Source organism: Chinchilla lanigera, unplaced genomic scaffold (assembly GCF_000276665.1).
Source record: "Chinchilla lanigera isolate Chin_1 unplaced genomic scaffold, ChiLan1.0 scaffold00013, whole genome shotgun sequence".
NCBI classification, from domain to species: Eukaryota; Metazoa; Chordata; class Mammalia; order Rodentia; family Chinchillidae; genus Chinchilla; species Chinchilla lanigera.
Genome location: NW_004955414.1, coordinates 1,486,727 through 1,509,732, shown reverse-complemented (window position 1 = coordinate 1,509,732; position 23,006 = coordinate 1,486,727). Strand labels below are relative to the sequence as shown.

The following is a 23,006-nucleotide window of genomic DNA, read 5'->3' as shown; positions in this document are numbered from 1 at the left end:
AAAAAAAAAAAAAAAAAAGATGTTTATGTATGCATACAACATCTTCCTTCAGAACAAAACCCAGTTACCCTCCACTTTCATATTTACTTCGGATTTACCATACTTGCAGGATGTACTAAGGGAGCATGTAACAACTGGACACCTTGTAGAAAGGGGAGAATATAGCATATGTTCTCTGTCATATTTTGTGGCAGTAAAAGATATGAAATTGTGGAAAATAGAAAATTATTGATTGAGCAGAGGAGACAGTGCCTGTGGTATGGTTTTTGATATTCAGAGGGCTGTACAAACCCACAGCCACAAAACATATCAACAAAGGTAGAGAGCCAAGCGAATCCTGTTGACCTTCCATAGTTGACCAGCCCAAAGTACTAAGTAAACCGACCCTACCATGGAACTGTACAACTGATTGCATGTTTCATAAAGAATAGGTGCTTACCTCTGCATTATAAGGGAAGACAGTATTCAGATTATCTTGATGCAAATGGCCCTTTCTTTCAATATTCACTAAATTTCAACGCTTCTTTTGACTCATATATTCTCTGACACCTCTTTCCTCTAAAAAGAGTATTTATTTTTGGTGCCAACTGAATTCTTTTTTTTGTTGTAGGGTGTACTTAAAATACAGACACATTGATAGCAATTTTAAATTCCAAATAGTATTTATTGTGATGATAATAATAGCAACTGTAGGGGAAATAAAAATTATTATGTGCAAGATACTTTGCTACACTTTGAGTTTTAGAAATTGAGCCTTTGCAATGAGAAGTATTTTCTTAAAAATGAAAGCAAAATCTCCTTCAGAGTTGAGGTGAAGAGTAGTGCTGCCCATGAAGTGAAGGGATGCTTACCTAAGCCATATAAGTTTAGGCTAAAAAGAAAATTATGCTTCCCCTGCCCCAATACACATGCCATGCACATGGCAGGTGGATATGTGAATACCATATAGCCATGTCTTTTTCCTTTTGGTGTCATTTTATGCCCATCTCCTTTATGTTTCTATATAGAAAACTTTTGAATTTCCATGTTAATTATCCATTTGGTATATTTCTACTTTCACTTCAGTAAGGCAGCTTTTCAACATTCATTTTGCTTGTTAAGACATAAAATTGGAGGTAATAAAAATGATGAACTCAGAACTGGGCAATGATAGGTTGGAGCAGAGATTCTGGGGAGGATAGCCTTGAGATTACTGATCAGGAGATGCACTGTGACTGCACAGGGATTTCCTTTATATCAGTTACCTTTCTTCATCTTTAGTGTAAGTGACATAAGTTGCCTATTTGGTATTAGGTTATTTGAGGAACAGAGATACTATATGAAGTGGTTTTATTCTCTTTTCTTTTGTCTCATAGAATCCCAGGTTCTCGAGCCCCTAATAAGTAAAAGAGATTGGTGGGGCAGATGTGGGGTAGAGGGAGTATTAAGGGTTTTCTTTTCATAATGCTAATTTTAGAAAGTGGGGCTTTAGTAATACTAAAAAATTCCAGGTTGTAGAATCTACCAAATTACTATTGACATGAGATTACTAATATATTTTTGGTAACTCACTAGTTAGTATTTTTTTTTTCATTTTGAAATTAGAGTGTGACAGGAAGTAGCAAATATGTTCTTAATGAAACAAGTTTCTCCTCAATTCCTTCATTAAATTATCCCTATCTTCAATCAACTTGCTTGGTAGTTGTTGGGTGATTTCATGTGTCCCTGCTCATTCCTAGATGTTAAAATATATATTTTCTTGTAATGGTCTTTTCAGGACACACTTCTCTTAGCTTTGCTGGAAACAGTTATATCAAATATCGTCTTTCTGAAAATAGCAAAGAGGAAGACTTCAAACTAGCTCTACGCCTGAGAACACTGCAAAGCAACGGGATTATAATGTACACCAGAGCAAATCCCTGCATCATTCTGAAGGTGTGTAAAGTGGACTATCTTTTCCAGCAGTCAGTTTTCATGTGTGTGTTTTGGCTCTTGGATAGAGAACTGCTGATGTTGTTTTATCTTTTGAGGTTAGAAGACCAGAATAGACTTCCGGGCAAGGAGAGAGCAGCAACAGAACTAGGAAATGAGCCAGCGCCAATTTCTTTCTCATATTTGGCTTCAAAATTGACTCCTGGCAGATTTGGGCACCTTGCTATATACAGTAGGTTCAAGGACTGGTTAGGCTGTATCTCCTGGGGATGGCACAGCTGGGACAAGAGTGTGAGTTCAGCCCCTCCCTCCCTCCATTGACCTGGAACCACACAGCTGTTGAGAGAAGTCTGAGATCCATCCCTCCTTTCCTCTAGTGGTGGGACTCAGGGTTCCAGGACCTGTAGGAACATCAGTGACACAGTAGGACCCTGGCTAAGGCACACATGATGGACAGGCAGGACTAGAGGCGTGGAAATATGCCATGCAGCATTAGCAACATGAGCCAATAGGTGACCTCTAACTTTTTGTTTTCTTCTACTCGTCCTCTTCCTCTCTTTCATCAACTGTCCTACTTGACTTTATGATACTTTCATGCGAGTAAACATTGTCTCCTCTCTTTCTGGTTCATGTCAGAATGCCTAGGCCTTCTCTTCCAGTCCTTCCCTCCTGTGCCCTACAATTACTCAAAACCTGGATGATCATACTGTGCCCTCCAACCTTGCTCCTATATTTAACTTCATTCATCTCTCCATCCCCCTATCTTCTGGAACTGCCCCCCTAAAACAGGGTAAATTCACTCCACTAAGTGGAAAAATCACTGCATACAAGTTTCTGGTATAAGTTGAATTATATTATATTTCTATAAACCTTTCTCCTATGGTTATAAATATTAGGCTAATAGTTACCACAATTTGTCAGTAGCCAGGCTATACTTGAGTCTGTTATTGCCAACTAAACTATTTTAACCAAGATGTTATACATACTATAAACACTTTTTCCCCTGTATGACAACATTGCAATTGTATGTGATCATAACCATCACCATAGTCCAGTATCAAAGAAAAGACCCTAAGTCAAATTGATAGCAACTCCTCAGATTTAATATATTGGGAAGACAGGTTCTTGGCATAGACATAAAGATGAAGAAACCATCTACATCTAGAAGACATCCAGAGGAACAGACACCACTTAAGAAAACCTCAACACCAGTGATAAGGCTATATAATGTAAGAAATGTACAACATCAACACAGAAAACAAAATAAAATAGAAAATGACAAAATGAAGAAGCAAAATGCAATCCTAAATGCCTAGCCCACCCAGCACAAGTCTGGAGCACAAAGAGAAATTGGTAGCCAACAAATGGAACTCTGTGAAAAGATAGCAGCAGAAGTAAAACAAATGGAAGAGAAGGTGCAAAAAGAAATGGTTATCAATATAAAAGACATTAAAGCAGACACAGGTAAACAAATAGAGGATCTCAGGAAAATGATGAAAAACCATGAATACCAAACACAGACAAGAAATGGAGTCCATGAAATAGACCCAAACAGAATACAGGAGATTAGAAGCTTCACTGAAAGTATACACAGCAGATGGAATGAAAGTGAGGATAGAATATCAGATCTAGAGGATAGGAACATGGCTAGCAAACAGGAAAAGAAAGACATCTTTAAAATAGTAAAAGACCAGGAAAAATCAATCCAACACCTACAGGAAAAAGCAAAAAAGAACAACATGAGATTTATTGGAATCAGTGAGAAAGCTGGAGAGAACTCAAAAACCATTAAAAAATTCTGCACAGAAATAATGGCAGAAAACTTCCAAAACTTGGATAAAGAATTTGACACACAAATAAATGCAGTATATAGAACTTCAAAAAGCCATAATCAAAATAAATCTACACCAAAGTATATATAATAACCAAGATTTCAGAAATTCAGTACAAGAACAACATATTAAAAGCAGCTAGAGAAAATAAACATATCATCTATAAAGGAAAGCCCACCGAAATCACACCACACTTCTCAACACAAACCCTCAAATCAAGCACAGCTTGGGGTGAGGTATTTCTAGCCCTAAAGGAAAACAATCTGCAAGCCAGATTTATGTACCCCACAAAACTATCTTTCAAAATTGATAGAGAAGTAAGATACTTCCATAACAAACAACAAGTGAAACAATTTATGACCACCAAACCAGCTCTACAGAATGCTCTGAAGAACATATGAGAAAGAGATAACAAAGACCACAAACACAGAAACAACAGTAGAAAGAAGTTACCAGGCAGGGCAAACAACTAAAGAGAGGGTAAAAACAGGGAACAAATAACAGAAAAACAACATGGAAAAGAAAAGCCAATACATATCAGTTATAACCATCAATGTAACCAATCAAAAAAAACAAGGTGGCAGAATGGATCAAGAAGCAAGATCCAACAGTATGCTGCATTCACAAAACACATTTAACACAAAAAAGAAATTCATAGACTAAAAGTCAAAGGATGGAAAATAATTCTCCATGCTATAGGAACCCAGAAAAAAGCAAGGGTAGCTATTCTATTTGCAGACAATTGAAACTTTAAGCCCAAACTGATCAAAAGTGATAAAGAAGGTCAATACATATTTGCTAAGGGAAAACCCTAAGAAGAGATAACAACTATAAATATTTGTGCACCAAACAAAGGTTCACCTAACTACATAAAACAAATATTAATAGACATAAAAAAATCAAATAATTACTCATAAAATTGTAGTGGGGAATCTTAATACCCCACTCTAACAAATAGATCAACTAGACCAAAAATTAACCAAGAAATATTAGAATTAAACCAAGCCTGTGAACAAATGGACTTGTTAGATGTCTACAGAACATTCCACCCCAAAACATCAGCATACACATTCTTCTCAGCTGCATATGGGACGTTCTCTAAAATAGACCATATACCAGCTGACTAAACATGTTTAAGTAAATGTAGAGGAATGGAAATTATCTCATACATACTATCTGATGGTAGCACAATGAAACTGGAAATAAGGAACTCACAAAAACTACATAAACACATGGAAATTAAACAATACCCTTCTGAACAACCAGTGGGTCACACAGGAAATTAAACATGAAATTAAACAGTATATACAATTAAACAATAATGCCAATAGAACACACTAAAACTTATGGGACATAATGAAATCAGTCCCACGAGGGAAATTTATAGCAAGGAACTCACACATCAGGAAAACAGAATGAGCTCAAATAAACAACCTCAAACTTCTAGAAAAAGAAGAACAAATCAAACCCAAAGCTTGTATGAGGGAGGAAATTATAAAGATAAAAACAGAAATTAATGCAATAGAGACTAAATAAATAATACAAAGAATCAATGAATCAAAAAGTTGGTTCTTTGAAAAAATAAATAAAAGTGATAAACAATTAGTCAACCTCGTTAAAAAGAGGGGAAAAAACACAAATTCAGGCAATTAGGAATGAGAAGGGGGAAGTAACAATGGATCCCACAGAATTCCAGATCATCATACCTACAATGAGAACTTAAACTCTAATAAGATGGGAAACACAGAAAAAATGGACAGAATCCTAGGTACAATAGAATTGCCAAAATTAAACCAAGAAGATATAAAAATTCTAAATTACCTGATACTAACCAATGAAATTGAAAATGTAATTAAAAATTTACAAGGTAAGGGGTATAACAGCATGGCAAGCGTGAGGTCCTGAGCTCAATTCTCAGTACCAAAAAAAAAAAAAAAAAAGAAGAAGAAAAATTACCAACAAAGAAAAGCATAGGCCCTGACTGACTCACTGTTCAATTCTACAAGAAGTTTAGCAAAGAACTAATGCCACTGATGCTGAAACTCTTTAAAGAATTTCAAACAGAAGTAGTACTTCCAAAATCATTCCCAGAAGCACATATTACCCTGATTCCCAAACCAGAGAAGAATGTAACCAAAAAGGAAAACTACACACCAATCTCCCTAAAAAACATAGATGCAAAAACCCTTAAGATTCTGGCAAACAGACTGCAGCAAATCATCAAGAAGATTATGCATCACAACCAAGTAGGATTCAGCCCCGGGATGCTGGGGTGCTTCAACACACACAAATTAACACATGTAATGCACCAAGTTAACAGAATCGAGGACAAAAATCACATGATCATCTCAATAGATGCAGAAAAAGCATCTGACAAAGCCCAACACCCATTCATGGTATAAACCCTACAGAAAATAGGTCTTTACCTCAATCTAATAGAAGCCGCCTATGACAAACCAACAGCTAACATCATATTAAATTGTCAAAAACTGATAGCATTCACTCTAAAATCAGGAAGAAGACAAGGATGTCCAACTATCACCACTCCTATTCAATATAGTTCTGGAAACATTAGCTAGAGCAATTAGACAAGAGAAAAAAAAAAGGAATAAAAATAGGTGTGTTAGTTTGGGGATATTTGTGCAAGGGGAACAATATCATACAGGACACATATTTTATAAAATTATTTATAATAGTCGCCCAAAGAATCATATACAAGAGACTGCAGGAAATCTGTCCCCACACTACAGATCAAAGAATCCAGCTGAGGGCCTGGATCCCATGATAATGTCTTCCATGAGTTCAACTGAAGACCTAGAGCCTGTAACAGTGCCTCCCATGAGTCCAGCTGGAGGCCTAGAGCCCACGACAGTGTCTCATGCAGGCCTGTTTCAAAGATCTACCATGGGAAGTCCCAAAGGTTAGTGGTGGAATCTAGAAAGTCTGTGCCAGCAGGAGGAAGGACCTGTGCTAGCACACTGAGGAATCTACACTGGAGCCAGGAAGTGACCCTCAAAATAAGAACCAGAGCTCCACAGCCATCCTCAGCAACAGTGAGGTCCACAGCTCCTCCAATGATCAGGACAGCTGAGTACACAACAGGAAGCCAATGTGACAAGCTTCTCCAGGAGACTGAGCAGTGCACTATCTTTCCCCCTGGAGCCAGGAAGCGATGCTCAGAGTGAGGATCAGAGCTCCCCCAAAGTAAACCGAAGCTATTCTCATTGCCAACAAGGTCCCAATCTCCTCGGAGGATGGAAACAGCAGAGTTCATCAGGAAAGCCAGCATGACAAGCTCCTCCAAGAGAACCAACAGCTCCATACAGCTTCTAACACCACCCAACAGCTTCCCAGCTCCCAGCAGCCTCACTCAGCCTCCCAACAGCCTAACTTCTTCTTTTCCAGTTCTGCCTCTTATGCTGCTGGCAACAACACTTGAGTGGGCCTCCCACATCCAGCACCACACTTATTAAGTTCAGCTGGGCGTTACAAGTTGAGCACTAGTTGTCAATCCACCACAATAGGAAAGGAAGAGTTAAAGTATTATTATTTGCAGGTGACATGTTACTATATGTAGAAGACCCCAAAAACTCCACCAAAAAACTTGTAGATTTACAAAATCAACACATAAAACTCAATAGCATTCCTGTACACAAGCAACAAAGTCACAGAGAGAGAAATATGAGGGAAAGCACACCCTTCACTGTAGCATCTAAAAAAATGAAATACATAGGAATCAATCTAACGAAGGATGTAAAAGATTTGTACAGTGAAAATTATAATACTGTGAAAAATGAACTCAAAGAGGATATCAGAAAATGGAAAGATATCCCTTGCTTTTGGATAGCAAGAACCAACACAGTGAAAATAGCCATACTCTCAAAACTGCTATACAGATTTAATGCAATAGCAATCAAAATATCATTAGCATACCTCAGAGATATAGAGAAAATACCCCTAAAATTCGTTTGGAACCAGAATAAACCTAGAATAGCGAAAGAAATTCTGGGCAACAAAGCCAAGTCCAGGGACATCACAATCCCAGACTTGAAATTACACTACAAAGCTCCTGTGATAAAATCAGCACAGTATTGGTAAAAACACAGTCCTGAGGATCAGTGGAACAGAATAGAAGAAGATGCAGACACAATCCCAAACACACTTAACCACCTTCTCTTTGACAAAGGAGCCAAACTTGCTCTCTGGAAGAAAGATAATCTCTTCAGTAAATTAACCTGAAAAAACTGGCTTTCCACATGCTGAAGACTAAGACTAGGCCCATGTCTATCACCATGCACACAACTAAAGTCAAAATGGATCAAAGACCTAAATATTAAAAATAGAAACACCAGGGGCTGGGGATTTAGCTCAGCGGCAAAAGAGCCTGCCTGGCAAGCGCAAGGTCGTGAGTTCGGTTCCCGGTACCGGAGAAAAACCAAAAAACAAAACAAAACAAAAAAAAAATAGAAACACCAGATTTACTGGAAGAGAAAATAGGTAGAAATCTCAAAGATATAAGTATAGGCAAAGACTTCAGGAACAAAACCCAGAGTATAAGGGAAATATTGCAAATAATCAACAAATGGGATCTCACCTTAAGAAAAAGCTTTTACACAACAAAAGAAATCACCAACAGAGTGAAAAGGCAACCTGCAGAGTGGGAATATATTATAGCCAGTTGTCCCTCAGACAAAATACTTCTATCTAGAATGTATAAAGAATTGAAAAAAATCAGAATCCCCAAATTCAAAGAGTCAGTCCAAACATGGGCATCTGAGATGAATACACACTTCTCAGAGGAAGAAATTCCAATAGCAAATAAATACATGAAAAAATATTCAACATCATTGGTCACCCGAGAAATGCAAATTAAAACAACACTGAAATTCCATCTTATCCCAGAAAGAATGGCTATGCTCAAGAAATCAATCAATAACAAATGCTAGTTGGGCTGTGGAGAAAAAGGAACCCTTCTCCACTGTTGGTGGAAGTGTAGACTGGTGCACCCATTGTAGAAAGCAGTGTGGAAATTCCTTAAAAATTAGGACTAGCGGTCCCATTTGACCCAGCTATTCTTCTTCTGGGTATCTTCCCAGAAGAATTAAAAACATCATACCACAGTGATGTGTGTACACCCATATCTATAGCAGCACAATTTGTAATAGTTGAATCTTGGAAACAACACAAATGCCCATCAATCAAGAAATAGATTAAAAAGATATGTTTTTTTTTTTTTTTACATAATGGATTACTACTCAGCCACATAGAAGGATAAACTGGAGACTTTTATAGGCAAATGGATGCAAACTGAGACCATACTCATAAGTGGAATAGATCAGACCCATACATTTAAGTATCATATTGTCTCCCTAGTGCAAGAAACTGAACAAGTAAATAAGATCCAAAATGTACAATAGATATTGCGAACTGGGAAAAAAAAACTGTTCAAAATAAAAGAGAAACTGTGATGGGGAAAGGAGAAAAGAAGAAAGGGAAAAGGAAAAAATATATTTATACACAAGATAGTTAACCCACCTAGTTTCTCTTAGTACATTGAAAAGAAAGGTTTGTGCTAATATTGTTTGGACAAGATATCATGCCTATATCTTGTACTCTGAATAACTGCTACAAAGACAAAACCCATTGTATTAGTTCTTGTAAGTCTCTCACTATCCTATTTTGAAACTATGTTTTATTTTTATCTTTTTCTCTTTAAAATAAAAAAGAATGCATCTCCTAATCAATTCCATAGCAGAGATGGTCTTTTAAAAGGACTGGCTCTGTCCTCTCCCACCACGCAGGGCTGTCCCTCTCACCTCCCAGAGCAACTTCTCTTCTTGCTCAGGAAGGAAGTTATAGATCTGGGGATGGGAGATTGCACATATCTATTCATGACTCAAGTAGTCCTATTTTTAGACTATTTCCCAGTCTCAGAAACCCTCCTAGGGTGGCCAGATTTCCTTTAGAGAAAATCTGGCATTTATGTTCAGCTCCGGACTTTTAATGCCTTTATGAAGGACACCAATAATCTTAATAGTTTTATGTGCATCACTTTTTAAATTTTAAAGTCACTGAGATACATTTGTTATAGATTAGCATGCTCATTTGATCAGGAAAAGGATAACACCTCAGAGAGGCTAGTTACTTACCCAAGATTGCACAGCTAGTAAGTGGCAAGGTCTGGGCCATGCTCTCATATCTCTTGTTCATGCTTCTAATCTCCATGCTGTCCTCAGCTCTCCATCCTGTCACTACAACTCATTTTGTCAAAACCACATGCTGGGCGACCATTCACTGGCTTGGCCTTCTAGTATGGGAAGGAGAAGGTGGGAGACACGTTTCCTCTAATGCTATCGTTACTGGGTTGCCATACCAGCCCTTGTAAGTGATCTTTAGGAACATGCAAAGCCTGTCTGGTAGAAAATGCTCAGCTAGGTGGAACGGCTGAAGAAAGTTGTCTCCAGGTTTGTTTAAAGACTGTGGTAGGCCTTTGTAGTTTCTGTCCTTTCATTGTTCATATGTCATATTCAAGTTCAATAAGTGGCCCAGGCTTTAATCCTGAAAACAGATGAGGAAGGAGAGAAATACAGAGAAAATTAAGTGCTTGTGGTTTCTCTTAACAATTACATAGACTTTATTTGCTCACTTCTGGTATTGCCACCTACTATTACTTGGGCTGGAGTAAGTCAGCAGGAAGCCGGAGCTTAACAGTTGAAGGGATTTCATCTTATTTCATTCGTTCAGAACAATTTTAGCTTTGGAATAGAAAACAGTGTTGTCAACGGAAAGCACTGTTGATGCACAGATTTAAAGAAGATATATTTGAATCAGATATCCATGGTAGAAGAAAAATTCAAAACCCTAAATTTTGTTTTTCTTCCCTCCTGGTCCCTGAAGCAGGCTGCCTTGGGCCAGAAGATCATTTTCACAATAACTCTGGGAGGCAGAGATTGTATGATTGCTGCAAAAAACTTTACCATTCAGAGCTGCTTCTCCTTGTGGCTTTCCTTATGTCTGACTGATAATTCCTTCTTCTTTAAGCTGAAACAAGGCTGCTAGTTGACAACGTTCTTATGAGGCAGATATTTTCTGTTAGCAAATCTCTATTGAGTGCTAAATTTGAGAGAGGACCAAAATATGGTACCTGAATGGCTTGATCCTAAAATGGAGCTTGTCATCAGACACTTCACTGGCAAATGTCTGAAATATGCATATCCCTTGGGATGGGAAAGAATAATTAATCATTCTAGGGAGCTCTAGCTCCTAAGGTGCATTGTATTTCAGGAAACAAGCATGTTTCTGAAAGTTATGCAAGTTCCATCTGTATACATAAAATTCTTAAACTACTTGAAGAGACATGGTCATTAAACCCCTTGTAATATGAATTATCACCTTCACCCTGTATGTTCTATAAGTTTACTTTTCATATGTTGGTTCTCCCAAAGAAGGGCACAGAGGTACTGAACTATTGCAGATATTCTCCTGCAGTCACCAGCGATATCCCCTGAGGGGATTTGAATCTGTTTACTTAGCATTTGTACCCTTGTGAAAGATTTAATTTCACTCGCTTTATGTACAGTATGTGCCTTGTACTTTGGTTCAATGACTAAGCTAAAATGCTTTGTTTAAATTATACCTCTTGGTTGTTTACATTGTCCCAGTCAGTGCATATTCTTTAAAAAACAGGTCATAATCCATGGGGTTAAGGGGACCCCTTAAGACAGTTAAAGAATTGCATGGAGACCATGAGAAATGTAAATGCTCTTAGACAGAAGTACTACTGTCTCTCAGCAGCAGTAAAAGGAGTTCATTCTTCTATGTGCCATTAATACCCTGCCTTCCAAAGGAGATTCAAGGCTTACCATAAACACCCAAATGTGGAAAAATGGCTTACCAAAAGTGAAAGCACCATTATGATGAAAATAAAAGGTTAAAAGCTGACCGGTGAAGGAGGGAGGGGAAGAACACCATTATTTTTTTTTAAATAGGGTCAGAAGGAACTATTTCAATTGAACACAAATCACAACACTGAGTTTCCTGGCAGCCAAGGCAATGGTAGAATGGATTCTGTGACTCTTCTCACACCTATGAAAGAAACAAGTTAGATCACTAGACAAGATATAAGGAGAAATTATCAAGAGAACAAGTTTTTCTATATGTCAGTCTTTTGGCTCTAGTATGGCAAAAAAAACAGGATACCTTGGTTGTTGACCTGGAAATATCAGGCCTTTTATCTTTTAGGAAGGTTACATATGAAAAATTGCCTCATTCTGATGGTTCTCAGACATGGCCAGCTTGATATCCCCAGTCTCAAAGAAAGTTAAGGAAAATTCATTTGGGCTGTAAAACAGCTCATTTGGTATAGCCAGATCTTTCCATGATAATCCAAAAGACTATTACATTGACTTGCTACAAAATTTGTTTCAAAGATCTATGTAAGAGTATCTCTGAGTAATGTGTTACCTGACAATAAGTACATTTTGAAACACTAATTTAAAAAAAAGACCTACAGTTTAGAATGAACTTTCACATACATATATTTTGCACTCTCACTCCTCTCTTTGTAGGTAAGAGTGTTCATATTTGCTTTTGAGGAGGCTAAAGCTCCAAGATTTGATGACTTTCTAAAGTGATAGCTAGTCACGAGGGGGTCTGAGAGTGTGACAGAGGCAAGCAGGTTCAGAGCACTACAAGAATTTATCAAAGGAAGGGGTTCTGAAAGCTAGGATAATCATTTATCCTTTTGTTTATTTCTTCAAGGTATATTTTTGAGCATGTGTCAAATAGCTACTATTAGCAGCCTTGAAATATAGGTTTTTAAAGTCTCCTTTTTTTTTAAGTCTCCTTTTCAAAGAATATTTAATAATCTTCTTACAAGTTGTATAATTATGCTACATTTGCTAGAGCTACACACCAAGTATTTGAAGCAGTAAGGCTTTGTGCCATAAATAACCTTTTTTACTCAAAATCCTACTTTCCTACAAAACTGACTTTTCACATCTCTGATTTCTTGTATTCCAAGCCCCAAGCCAATGAACATCTGGGTTAAAGCGCATCACTGATTTCTACCAGCCCCAAGGATCTAAATATTTTATAACATTAGGGCAACACCCACTGAATTATGTATGTCATTGAACAGATTACCAAGCAGTCCCAGCCCAGCACATCATTTTAGCATTGTAGACTTTTCTCACAGCTTCATGCTCATCTCACTTTCTATCAAAGTAAGTTCATCCTGATCTGAGAAAGCTTTATCCTTTGAGAAGAAACATCGTGTAAAACTAGGCAGACCCTATTCTACACACAGAGAAAAGCTAACTATGACAAGAGTATATTTTCCAGGCCTCTCTGTCTCTCTCCCTCCCCCCTCTCCCCTCTCTCTCTCTCCGCTCTTCTCTCTCTCTCTCTCTCTTTCTCTCTCTCCCTCTCTCTCTCCCTCTCCCCAGTACACCTTGAAATAGCAAAAAGCATTAACTTTTCACAAGGTAACTTTTGGCATAAGCATTGTGATTTATGATATAAACAAGACTGATAATTCCAAAGTCCTACAATTATAAAGATAAAAATGGTCTTTGTAAAATGGTAAGAAATGTATAGCCATCTAGCTTCTTCCATTAACAATGTTGCTGTATTTTTTCCAAAAAAATAGGGAATCTTAAGAGTTCTCTGTTCATACGGGATTTTTATGTTCCTTACAAAATTTGTATGTATGTGAGTACATCAGTCAGGTCAATCCTTCTGGGTATATTTGTAACTTGGAATTACACAAAGGAGAAGGGGTAGCTATGGGAAGGAGGAGTGAACCCAGTAATATTAAGTCAACATCCTTCTACAAAAACTTGGATGACTCATCCTTACCACCAGATTTGGCACAATAGACTGAGGCCAGCATTTTGTAGCCATGGGGCAAAATAGCAGATGGGCTGTGGTGGGAGAAGGTAGTCTCCAAAGTCACATTTGATTATTTTATTACTTACACTGAAATACAAATATGGATATTATCCAGGAGTTGTCATTGAGCAAGTACACTCATATGATTTACAATATCCATTCAGTCTATTTGTTAAAACAAAAATTTTAAATGCAAAAGCAATTGCATTAGATTACATGTGTAAGTTCTCTGGAAAGGAAATAAATAAATTTGTCTCCACTCCTCACACAGTGGGCATGGTATTCTTATAAAATAAGCCATATTTCTGCTCTCTGCTCTCCAAACACAAACCCAGAGGGCAAAGCCATTCTCAGCAGTGACCTGGGTGGTGTCTGACAGAGCCTGAATTAGATTCAGCATTATTAATTTCCTAGGGGTTTTCTGGTTCTCAAAGCCCTTAGCCTTTTTATACACATATTTTTATGTGGCCTAACCCTAATAATTTTGTATGCAAATTAGAGGCTGCCAGGATGAGAAAACCCATGGCATATGAAAGGCAGAAATGAAAGTTTCTATGAACTAGTTGTCTTTGGAACGTGCAGAAACATAGACAGAGAAACACTATATATGAGAGTGAGTAAGGCTGTGATGATAGCTAAGGCTACCATGAGTAAAACACACTGTGAAAGACTGCTTCAACCTATTTCTCTGAATTCAGTTGATATTTATATCTCCTTAGCTGTTAGTGGTCTGGAAGTCTGTGTCATCCTTTCATGTTCTTTCTTTTCCTTTTTCCCCTTTCTTCTCTCCATAAATGCCTGTGCTTTAAACCAGCAGATCCTCAGAGACAGCCACTCCTTTCATGACTCTGACACTGGCCTCCACAGGATCTTTTTGCGGGGTCATAGGCATGGGCCAGAAAAGAAGCTTTTGTCTTACAGCTTCAGGCTGTGAATCCCTTTATGGTCAAATATAAACTTGGCTAGACAGGGGCCCAGCCTCACTCCTATGATCCTAAAGCCACCTATCGTTTCTGAGATGATGTAGGCCTGGCTAACCATAGAGGAGCCAAAGGCCAGACCAACTCCTCAGAAATAGTTGAGCCTGGGTCTCCATGGAGAATTAATCCCTGCTCAGCAGCTGCTAGTCAGCACCCTCCACTGGTACACGCTTTCTCTCCTGTGTGTGATGTCCCCGGAGTTAGTCTCCCAGGGAGAGTTAGAGGCCTTCCCTGCATCGCTGCAACAAAAGAAGCAGGCAAGTCTTCAATGCAGCACCCTAGACCAGGGCCTAGGAGCACTTACAAAGCTTAAACAACTAAGCAGAAGATCCTTCTGCAGAGCCAGATGTTGTTAAACATGCATCTAGTCTAAGCAAATGCCCAAGCCCTGAGCACTTTGTGATAATAAGCAGCATACCAACAGACAGTGTTAAGAATAACACTGATGTTTAATATAGAGAGGTTTTAAAATCTAAAATATACATAGAGCTGGGAAGTAAGGAATCTATATTTCTGCCTGGCATCTTTCTCTCCCCTACAGCGCACTCACATAAACTTATTCAGGGGATATATATGTATGCATAAATGGTCGTCTCCTCTCCCAGACCATAACCCCCAGGAGCACAGAGATAATTATCTGCTCCACAGCAATGGGCACACAGTTTACCACATGGTAGACGTCCAGGAAGTACTAATGGGTCCACACAAAGCATTCCCGTGCTGAATATGTCTGAGGAAGGTGCAGAGAGTGAGCACACTTCTAAATATGTTATTGCTGCATTTTTAAAGGGCGGAAATCCAAAGAACAGAAGCATTCTTAAATACAACTGCGGATTTCTAAAGCTGAACTAGTATCACTAATTACCGGAAGATTTATAAAGTACCAGGCACGCATTTTTTTTTTTTTGGCAGGTAATAGGGGGTTGGGGGCTGCTGGTTGTTAAAATCAAACCACAGCAGATTTATGACTGAATCAAGAGCAATGCCCATCTGGAGCATTCTGTCAGGCTCTCAGGCTGTTGAGGATCGCGGTGTTCGCGAATATCCCGACAGATGCAACTTTCAAAGGGCTCTGGTCTCCCTTCCCGCACAGATTGTGGACGGCAAGCTGTGGTTCCAGCTGGACTGCGGTAGCGGCCCCGGGATCTTGGGCATCTCCGGCCGTACGGTCAACGATGGGAGCTGGCACTCGGTCTTCCTGGAGCTCAATCGCAATTTCACGAGCCTGTCCCTGGACGACAGCTACGTGGAGCGGCGCAGGGCGCCTCTCTACTTCCAGACGCTGAGCGCCGAGAGCGCCATCTACTTCGGCGCGCTGGTGCAGGCGGACAACATCCGCAGCCTGACCGACACGCGGGTCACCCAGGTGCTCGGCGGCTTCCAGGGCTGCCTGGACGCCGTGGTGCTGAACAACAACGAGCTGCCGCTGCAGAACAAACGCAGCAGCTTCGCCGAGGTCGTGGGGCTGACTGAGCTGAAGCTGGGCTGCGTGCTCTACCCCGACGCGTGCGAGCGCGGGCCCTGCCAGCACGGAGGCAGCTGCTCGGCCCTGCCGTCCGGGGGTGAGTGCGCGTGCGCGGGCGCCCTGGGGAGCGGGGGGAGCGGGCGCCGGCGTCCTGGGGAGTGGGGTGCACTGCGCCCGAGGAGGCACTGCCCCGCCGCCTTCTCCGACCCGAGGGCTCTCCTGGAGAGCAGTGCAGGCCCCAAGACGCTGGCAGGGCGTCTTACTCTTTGTGGTCTCGGAGAAATTACAGGCCTTGGCCATTACAGGAGCACCCCGTTTAGCCCATCTGCAGCCTTCCACAGGCGCGGTGCAGACCGTAGACATCACCCGGTCTGCACCTCCCCTTCCACCCTCGTTGTCCAGATCGCAGGAGCCTGGACTAACAGGGCCCCTTTGACGCTGCGCCTTCGAGAGCCGCATGCCGGCCGCTGCAGAGCGTTGAGTAGCGGTCCTGGCCACGAGGTCAGCGCAAACCCTTTTAGGTTGGAGTGGCTCGCCCAGCGCAGACGTGACTTTACTAGAGGCTGAGGAAGAGCGGGAGGGCACCTGCCGCCACAGGCACAGGAACAGAACGGAGGCGTTTGCAGCGTGCTTTGGGTATGTGCGTATTAAAAGCAAGTCTAGTGACGGTTCCATATAGAGTAGGAAGTCAGGAATGAGGAGAAGGAAGCTTCTGTGAAACCTCAGGAGGGCCAGCAGTGACTTTCCCCAAAGGTACATCTTGAAGGAGGGAGAGACAGACAGAGACACACCTGCGCACAGGTGCGCGCCTACGTGTACACACACACACACACACACGCACACACAGAGTTATAAATATTTCTGTGGTTTGAGGAGAGGCAAGTCAAGACTATTTAAGACCTCGGAGTGTGAAGATCAAAGAAGCCCTGCCTTTACCCAGATGCGGTGTCTGTCTTAAGGTAAGCGAGGCACGCAGGCTCCCGCCTGAAAGCTTGCCGCCACCTCCCAGCAGCCTGACTGCTGACTTCACTTCAGCCCTTCGCGGAGCCGCTCAGCAGCAGTGCAAGTAGCAAATTTAAACCCTCCTCACAAATCACTTAGAGATCCTGCCGTGTGCGCTACCATCTAATGTTCGTGAAGCCCAACTCCAAATTTAGAGTCTATTTTATTATTAGAATGTTACAAACTGTCCATGAAATGATGCACTGCCGAAATGCAGACAACAAAGTTGTTTAGACCTGCATATGTTACTGCCACAATGAGGGCCAAGTACCCTGGGGGCAAATTGCTGCCCTCTCCATTTAAGAAATCTATTTGCTGTTTTTACTGTCTCAGCAGTATATGTAAATAAAGGGCTGTTATGGTGCCATAATTCCCGAATGATGGGCAGTAACTATACTTCAGTGGTTCTGTAAACCAGCCCATTATGACAAGTCATGGCCAGTTTTTCACCAGGCAAAACAATTCTGCTAGTGTGAGCCATCTACGATATATAAAAGGAGCATATAATTAAATCGGGTTGAAATAGAACACCGCTCCATGTCAAATCCTGGGTACACAGCCACAAATTGTAACATACTTTTAACGATGGCAGGATGTTGTTTTTACTGGCAAAGCTATGGGCTTCCACAGTGGGTTATCTCTAAAAAAAATAATAATTGAATAAAGGAAAAAAGACATTGGAATCCTGCTCTTCAGTGTGCATTTTATTTTTTTAAATTGCTATGAAACCTTTAGCTAAATATTCAACACAGGTATGTTAATGAAATAACTTGGCTTATATGAGAAACAGAAGCATTTTCTCTATTTTTAAATCTTTCTGTTTAACCGAAGTTTAGCTTCTTTAACCAAAATTTAGTTGCCATATACTTTTCATATGTTGTAAAACACTGTCATTCCCCTTCCTAGAGGACCTAACCTTGCCTATAGAGCAAGTCTTTGTTGCCCTGTTCTCTACTTCCTTCTGTGATTGGGCTTGGGATTTGATTCTTTTTCTCACAGGAAGGTCTTTCTTATGGTGGGTCTTTTTCTTACAATATGATACGGCTTCTTCTCAGTTTAAATGTCTCCTTTCTACACAAGGGCTACATTTTAAAATGAAGAAAGTACCTTTCTTCATCTCAATCTATACAACTTTCTTCTTTCAAGCCCACTATCTCTGTCCAGAAAATGGGCCAAGCACAAACAGCTCCCTCACCAAAGCTACTCCCAAGCCTAGTCCTGTGGTTCTTCTCTCAGTAGCCACCTGGACAATGGCCCCAGATGGAGGATCTGAGGCTGTCATGCACAGCAATTCTGAGTCCAGCATGACCAAACTCCTTGCCACTCACCAGGAAATCCAAGAGGGTTTCTATTGCTTCTCTGGGGAAGTAAATGCACAGGGTTTCTCTTCTGATAGATAGGACGTATAGACTTACTTCCTTTTTGTAGGGATTAGGCCTTGTCCTATAAGTAAAGAGGGCAGTAAACCTCTTTTCTTGCCCCCATTACCTGCTCATATCAGAGGAATTTTTGATAGGTACTGGTGCCCTATCTGCAAATTCCTTAGTGCCAAATAGAGGAGGGGAGAAGAACAAGAAAAGAAAAAAACAGCAATTTGGCCTTTATTTATATTTATGAAAGCAGATAATTAGAAGGTAATTTAAAATAAAAATCTTGGCTGTGATAGTTTACAAAGAATGGTAAGACTGAGTCTTTAATGAAAGAATAGTCACACCCTTGAGAATCCCCTCTGGTTGCCACAGAGGTCTACTCACAGAGAAACACAATCTGGGGCACCCAGTGACAGGCTAGGATATGGACCGTATTCGAAGAGGAAATATAAGCTAGAGAAAGCAGAGGTGATTGCTTGTTCTGACAGAGCTGAGGGCAAAAGTTAACTATTTGAACATCCTGTTGTTTGGGCCCTGCACTCTGCTGCTCTATAACTCCAGGATGTATGTTACAGCACAGTCAACTCCTCGACCTCAGCACAGTCAACTCCTCGACCTCGGCCTCCTCGATGCTGGCTGTCCTGGTCACAGACTCCGTTCTCAAACTGTGGCTATCCCAGCACATCGCTCCAGAACACTCAAAACCTTTAAAACATGCAAGCCACAGAACTAAGTTTTTTCTTTCAGAGAAGCAGGATTCTGCTCCAGGCACCCCTAAATCCAATCAAACTCTTGGCATGAAAGTCAAGGAAGCCACATCTACCAGCCTGGAATGACATGGTCAGCAGTTTTGACTAGTGTTATAACCTAACTGACCCAGAAGCAAGCCATAAAGACCCCAGGGGAGTCAGAGCCCAAAATGCTGACTTGTAATAAGAGTATAAATATGACTGTACAAATCAACCACAGAAGGAAGGCCCTTTCTTGGTAATGCCTTAAAATTATATGTATTTCATAAACATAAACTGGATATAGCAACCACTGTGGAGCAGAAATGTCTGGGGCTCATTCTGCATTTCCAGACCCAGTGGGTAAGGAATAGCCCAGTGAGCACCCATGATCTGAATAAGGAGCGCTCAATCCCATGCCTTATCACACTCAGCTCGAGTCCATTTAGAGCAAACATAGTTGAGACCAAGCTATGATTTGGTGATGTAATGCAGCAAATCAAGTCACATAATTACCAGGCCAGAAATAGTCACTCAGATAGTTTTGCATGTGGCTAGTTGCTTAACTCCTGAAATGAAAAGTTATATAAAGTCTTACCAGTAGGGATCACTAGTAAGTTAAGCATGTATTAGACCTTTGTTACATGTTTGGCACTATAATAGTGCTGACGAGCAAGTGCTTGTGCACTAGAACATTTATTCTCACAACAAAACTCTGGAAACATTTCTGTTCTTCCCTCCTAGCTATCTATCCTCATTTTACACAAAAAAAAAGAAAAAAAGAAAAAAGGAAGGATCAGAGAAACTAAGTAATTAGCTTAGGATCACACATCTGATAAAAGTAGTGAAGCGAGGCTTTGACACAAGTTTGTGAAACTCCCCAGCCTGTGAGCCTACACCTTGCTACTCAGAGTGCTTTCTGGGGACTGGCAGCATCAGCATTGCTGAAAATGTTAAGAAGGAAGTATCCCACATCCCACCCCAAACCCCCGGAATCAATTTCCATTTTGACAAGAGCTATGATTAATGCACTGATTTCTCTGTCTTTGAACTGTCCTGGAACCTGGAAAACTCTCTAGTTCTTTTTTCTCATATTTTAGATAATGGTTCTAAAACTCTAAGACACATCAGATAACCTGAAGACCTTGGAAAAATGAGATCTTGTTAAAGAAGTCTCTCTATTTTTAATGAAAAAATAAATTTTTTTACATGACTCCATCATCTGCTGCAGTCATCAGAGGGACCTTCTGTAGGTAACTAAGCAATATTTGCAAATTCTGAACTTGCTGGAAAGAAAAGTTGAGGATAGGGGAGTATGAACCTACAGGGTTTATATGGATAGAATTCAGGCATCTCTATTCCTAACAAGTCTCCAAGATGCTCTACATACACCCAACAAGTCTAAGATGCACTTATATTCAGGAATCCTAAACTGTATCTGAAGATAAGCAATTCAGTGAGTTCAAGGAGAAGTAAAAGGACAAAAGACATCTAGGAATTGAAAGTGAGATGAATAATCTGTACAGTACTTTTTTTGAGACAGGGTCTTGCTATGCAGTTCAGGCTGGCCTAAAACTCACTTTGTGAACCAGGCTGGCCTTGAAATCACAGCAATCCCTGTTTCAGCCTCCTGAGTGTCAAGATTATAAGCATGTGCCACCATGCCCAGCTATATACTTTATGCCCAACTATATACTTCATGCCCAGTACTTTATAAAAAATCATGTTAGTACAAAGAATATCACTCCCCTGTTAATAACTGTGCTACATTGGGCTCCTTTTCAAAGATAAAGAATAATACTATTTGTGCACTCTCTTAGCAGTTGTGAATATTCTGCTTATGAAGTTGAAATGCATTCTTGGATGTTGCCAACCACTGGGCATAGAAGTGTTTTTGGAAATAAAGTCCCTATGCTATTCGGGGCCATGTTTTGTTGAGTATTTTATGTCCCTCAACATAGGGTCTAGATAAATTTGATCAATCAAATTTTAAGTGCCTACTTTGTGCTGAGCTCTAGGTCCCATTACTGTCTCTGTGGCTAATGGATTCCACTTTAATGGCCTCCCTCCTCTCACAGATAATTTAAGGGAGCTGAATAAGGTTCCCACATTTGCTCTGCCCACTAGCCCACTGAACACCCAAAGGGAAGACCACCAGTGAATATACATTGCACATAATTTCAGTGAGTTTTGTGGCCTATAGTAAAAACTCTTTTGCGACTTTCTTTTAAATACTGAGTTAACCCTCTTACAATTTTTTGGGGGTCATTTGCACCTTGGTAAATCTTTCCAGTAACAGCACTAATAATTGTAAACACTCATAGAAAAACGCAAAACCCTAAAGTAGGTTATGTGCAGACACAAAGGAAAATACTAGGCAGTGAGAATTTACTGTGTGCCCAATGTTACTAACACATTAAAGGCTATGAGATCCTCAAAAAAATATTAAAGGCTTGGCTCAACATACAATATATGAAAGGTGAGCCAGCTTTCCTAAGGAAAGTCACAGTTCTCACCTTCAAAGGTTTTCATTTCACAAGGTTTAAAAGCATTGACTGTATCCTGCTTGGTGAGAAAGAAGTACTAATGACTAAAAGTTGAAATGGTGAAGTAGTGATGGAGGCCGGGCTTGGAAGCCAAGCACCCGGGCCGTGATCACACTAAGCTCAGGGACTCGCCACCATATTACAGATGCCTCCCAAATCCTGTAAATTCTTGGATGTGTAGATGAAATCCACAATTCACCAAGCATGGTAGTTGATGCTGACTTCAGATTCCAAGTGCTTGTTGCACATGTGTTATTATTTCTACCTTTGGGCAGCAGGCAAATGTTTCTTTATCAAAGGACCAAATGAATCAGACCAGTGTTCACCTGCACTAGTGAGCAGGACGAAGGTTAGGGCCCTTACCCGGACGAATCAGTTCAGAAAATGACTTCTAAATCAAAGGAGTAAGATTGAAATTATCTTGATTATTTGCCTAAACATCCCAAGTTCACTCTATAATTTCTTATTCTGTTTCTATTTTTGCATTTGATAGTTTTTGTAATGATCTTCCCTGGGCAAGGAGAGGAGAGGCATTTTAAGTATGTCTGGGTGCAGATTTCCAAACCATCTGCATCTGCTATAACTAGAAGGATGGTAAACAAGAACATAGCTTTGAGGCAAGACTTAAAAATACACATCGTTTTGCCAAGATTTGAGGGGAAGAAAGCTATGACTTTTTTGTATGTGTATCTCAGTGGTAGTAGGATCATTTCTGTTTGAAAATCGGAGGACTGGTATAATGCATACATCTGCCACTTATTGGCACAGAGAACCTTGAGAAAGCCATCTTACATAAGCTTCAGTTTCCTCATGTACAAAATACCTATGATAATAGTACTTATGCTCTAGAATTGTTACAAGAATTATGAGATGTGAGGTATAGAAAGTTGCTAGAATTTTCTCTATCAAAAGATTTTGTTCTAGTTATGATTTTTATTTAATATTCTCCCACCCAACAAGAAAAAAAGTCACTCAGTAAAAACTACTTTTATTAAGACTTTGAGCTTATCCAATGAAAAATATTTTTCTTTTATAAATACTACTCATGATCAAATAATGGCTGGAAAGTTCTTGGAATTCTCTTCCCTTTGTGCATTATAGCCACATATGGTAAAGTTTGGGGAGAGTAAAACTCTATTCTGCTCTTCATTTTATTATTTGATGATTATTTAGCTCCCAGGAGTGTCTGATCTTGTCCATCTCAGCACATGGTGTCTGCTTCGTGGAGAGCTATGGGAAAAAACTGTACACCCCTCCTTCTTATCCTTAGCAAGTAAAGAT

General features: G+C 40.1%; 1 protein-coding gene across 2 annotated transcripts in view; it reads left to right on the top strand.

Annotated features, from left to right (window-relative positions):
- Positions 1–23,006, top strand: part of Fat3 (FAT atypical cadherin 3) — a gene marked incomplete at its 5' end in the record, with an annotated part of 616,828 nt that overhangs the window by 574,182 nt on the left and 19,640 nt on the right. For both annotated transcript variants that reach the window (XM_005379721.2, XM_013512035.1), the window contains 2 exon segments: positions 1,757–1,914; positions 15,708–16,176. In XM_005379721.2, coding sequence (XP_005379778.1) covers positions 1,757–1,914; positions 15,708–16,176 — 627 coding nt within the window.